At 33.7% G+C, this 3,132-nt stretch overlaps 1 protein-coding gene across 1 annotated transcript; it reads right to left on the bottom strand.

The window, feature by feature from the left end:
- Positions 1 to 431: 431 nt before the first annotated feature.
- LOC148175251 (uncharacterized) lies at positions 432 to 1,219 on the bottom strand. The gene is made up of 5 exons (XM_088036552.1): positions 1,163 to 1,219; positions 1,033 to 1,081; positions 946 to 987; positions 634 to 897; positions 432 to 582 (listed from the first exon to the last, which is right to left on the bottom strand). The coding sequence occupies exons 1-5, from the start codon at positions 1,166 to 1,168 to the stop codon at positions 572 to 574; spliced, it is 372 nt and encodes a 123-aa protein (XP_087892678.1). The 5' UTR covers positions 1,169 to 1,219; the 3' UTR covers positions 432 to 571.
- Positions 1,220 to 3,132: the final 1,913 nt, after the last annotated feature.

The raw sequence follows: 3,132 nt of genomic DNA on the forward strand, positions 1-3,132 counted from the left end.
AATCTTGATGAATGCAATTTTTTTTGTTACATCCTGCTAGTCATTTTATAGTGGCCACTTAATTGTTGCAATTACATAAATTTAATGGAAAATGTCTGCTGCATAAAACGTGAAGTGGATTTTCTAATTTATTATATAATTTCATAATTATCAACTCAGATGCGACATAATTTAATTTCCTAATAATGTTTATATTACAATAAACTGGATGCAACACTATTTAATTTGTTTTAGTTTTCTTCTGTGTCGGCTCAACCAGCACCTTCACTTTTGATTGCATCTAATTATTTTTTCTAGGCAATTTTGTGCACATTAACTTCAATTATATTGCTCTTTCCATTTTAGAAAAAAATTTTAAATGCACGCAATTAATTTCATTTAGAAGACTTTCGTTCAATAAAAATTAAAAGTAGAAATAATACTCCAAAGTCTTTAAGTTTAGTAGATATTAGTTTATTTTATTATCTAAACAGTTTTGAACATTTATTTACAAGTCCATGTTAAAAAACAAGATATCGACAGTTCTGACCCTCATCTTCGGGCAAGTTTGTGCTTGATAAAACAGTTTAGATTAAAAGTAACCTAGAATTAAATTAAAATAAAATAATTATAAAGTATATTCGAACAACTCACCTCCTGAAGGCCTATATCCTCCATACCCTCCGTAACCACCCCTGTAACCGCCATATCCACCATACCCGCCTCTGGAACCACCATATCCTCCGTATCCACCTCTGTAGCCATTATATCCGCCGTATCCACCTCTGTAACCACTATATCCGCCATATCCAGGGTAACCACCTCCGTAACCACCATATGCACCATGACCACCACCGTAACCACCCAAACCACCTCCGTATCCTCCGAATCCGCTGAATCCGGTCAGGCCTTCGCCTCCTATTATTTTAATAATTTTGACTGAACCTCCTAAATCTTCGTACCCACCGTATCCACCGTATCCTCCGTAACCACCGCCTAAATATCCGCCTAAAATCACTGAATTAACTAAATCCGAAGAACTCGAGGAATTACCTTCTGTAAAGCTAACAATGGCAGCCAAAGCCAACAGAGCGATGAAGACCTGTGAAACGACAAGAAAATTGTTTTAAACCAACACACCGACTGGAAAATTGTACACGAAACTGTCAAGTTGTCTCATTACCTTCATAATGAATTTAGTTCACGAAACTGATACCGAACCCTACGCCATTGGTGCTTATATAGGTACTTGGCGGCGTAAAAAATCCTTGGTAGAAATCATCCCCTCTCGATTTTCAGGCGGATTGATTTATTTCCACAAAATCATTTACATAAAAAAGCCGCCACAAGCAAAGTGTCGCGGTGGCCCGGCCCTGCACTTTTGAAAGAACACTTTAAATCGCATTGTTACTTCACATTATTTGTCCAAGAGTGAAACAGCACTGTTTCCGCTCGAACACGAGTTTTGCAAGTTTTCCTGTTGTGTTGACGAAATTTTTTTTTGAATATCATTGCCGATGCTACGGTTTTTGGGAAAATGAATCGCCCCTCATCATGCATTTTCTCCATATATTAATGAGTAATTACTAATTAAAAAGTTATGCAAGGGCTTAACAAGAATAATTCGAACTAGATAAGTATCATTAAGTGATTTTACCAACGCGGAAATGGACTTTATGTGCACCTAATATGCCACAACGTTTAATTAACATAAAAATTGAATTTTCTTTAAGTGCATGCTTATAATAAGATTGATTATAGATATAAGTGTTACGATATGGGATGTTCTTAATTAGGAGCTTCCTGCAATAAAGGTTAGCCTACGTGATATTTTATTTAATTGCTTCAATTTAAGAATTCAGATAATTAATTTAGGGGCCGTTGAAACGACAATGAAATTTTTTCTAATAAAAGTGAAAAGAGGCGCACCTTCACCAAAGCAGTAAACTTGTTAAAACACATCAAAATTTACAGCACGGTTCAAAAAGCGGAAATGTGGCTGAGGTTAAACATTTACGTTAAGACGCCCATACAAAAATGTTAATAGAAGTTAAATACGAGTCTTAAGCAATAATTTCGAGTTTTCTGGTCGGAGTTAATTGTTATAGCAGCTATGACAATATTTCAACGAGTTTTAATGTGGGATTAATGCAGTCAAACATTACTTTCTGCTCATAAATACGAGTGGGTTTAAACTGTTTCAGTACATACAAAAGAAGATTACATAATTTGGATTTTCCAAGGATGTTGTGAGAAACTGGTTCATGTAGTCATAAAACTTGGGCGGTATGTTGGATATGGACGTTTTTGATTTTTTTTATGACCTGCATTGTATATTTTCAATGTACCATGAAAAATGAGTAGGTGTTTTCGCAGGTAAATATTTATGTATTTTAGAAAATAAATACCTTTAAATCGAATAAAAGTGGTGTTTGTATACATACATTGGTAAATTTGGATTTTCAATTACAATTACAAATTAAGTATCAAAATCATTTGAAATTAAAATAGTCTAATCAGCTCAATTTTCATGTTTTTATGACCAAGTTAGTGACAAATACATAAAACAATTCTTACAATAAAATTTTAAAATTATTCTAAGAGAACAATAAAACCACATAATTAACATTTATTCTCTTAAAAATTACCGGCTTGTGCCAGTAATAAATACAAAAATAAACGCTGTTGTTGAGCTCTAACGTGTTTAATTATTCCACCAGCATCCAACCCGATAACAATAAAAGTAAATTGGGAAAATACGAAACGATTTTGTAAACCAAGCACCGTCGTAATGTTCAAAACAAATATTCGTAGCCGTAATAAAAAGTAATATAGGTACTCTGAATCATCTTAAAAATTCAATTCTCATTAACCTTTCATCGGCTATCAGAGTTCAATTCTGTTTACATTGCGTGACAGAAATGCTAAGATATTCAAACGTTATAATCAAAGGAGGGATCAAAACAGTGTAATTATTTATGCATCAAAGGTTATAAGTACTTCCATAAAATATGACACGTATGTGCTCCTTTTAAGGCACCAGATCAAAATGTCTTCAGCCTTGTTGGAGACTAAAATTTAAGTGGAATGTTCCAGACAGTTTCACATATCATTAACTGCATATGCAACACTGAATTTACTAATTGCCATTGA

This window comes from Gnatocerus cornutus, chromosome 5 (genome assembly GCF_029298725.1).
Source record: "Gnatocerus cornutus isolate USDA-ARS CGAHR chromosome 5, icGnaCorn1.1, whole genome shotgun sequence".
NCBI lineage: Eukaryota > Metazoa > Arthropoda > Insecta > Coleoptera > Tenebrionidae > Gnatocerus > Gnatocerus cornutus.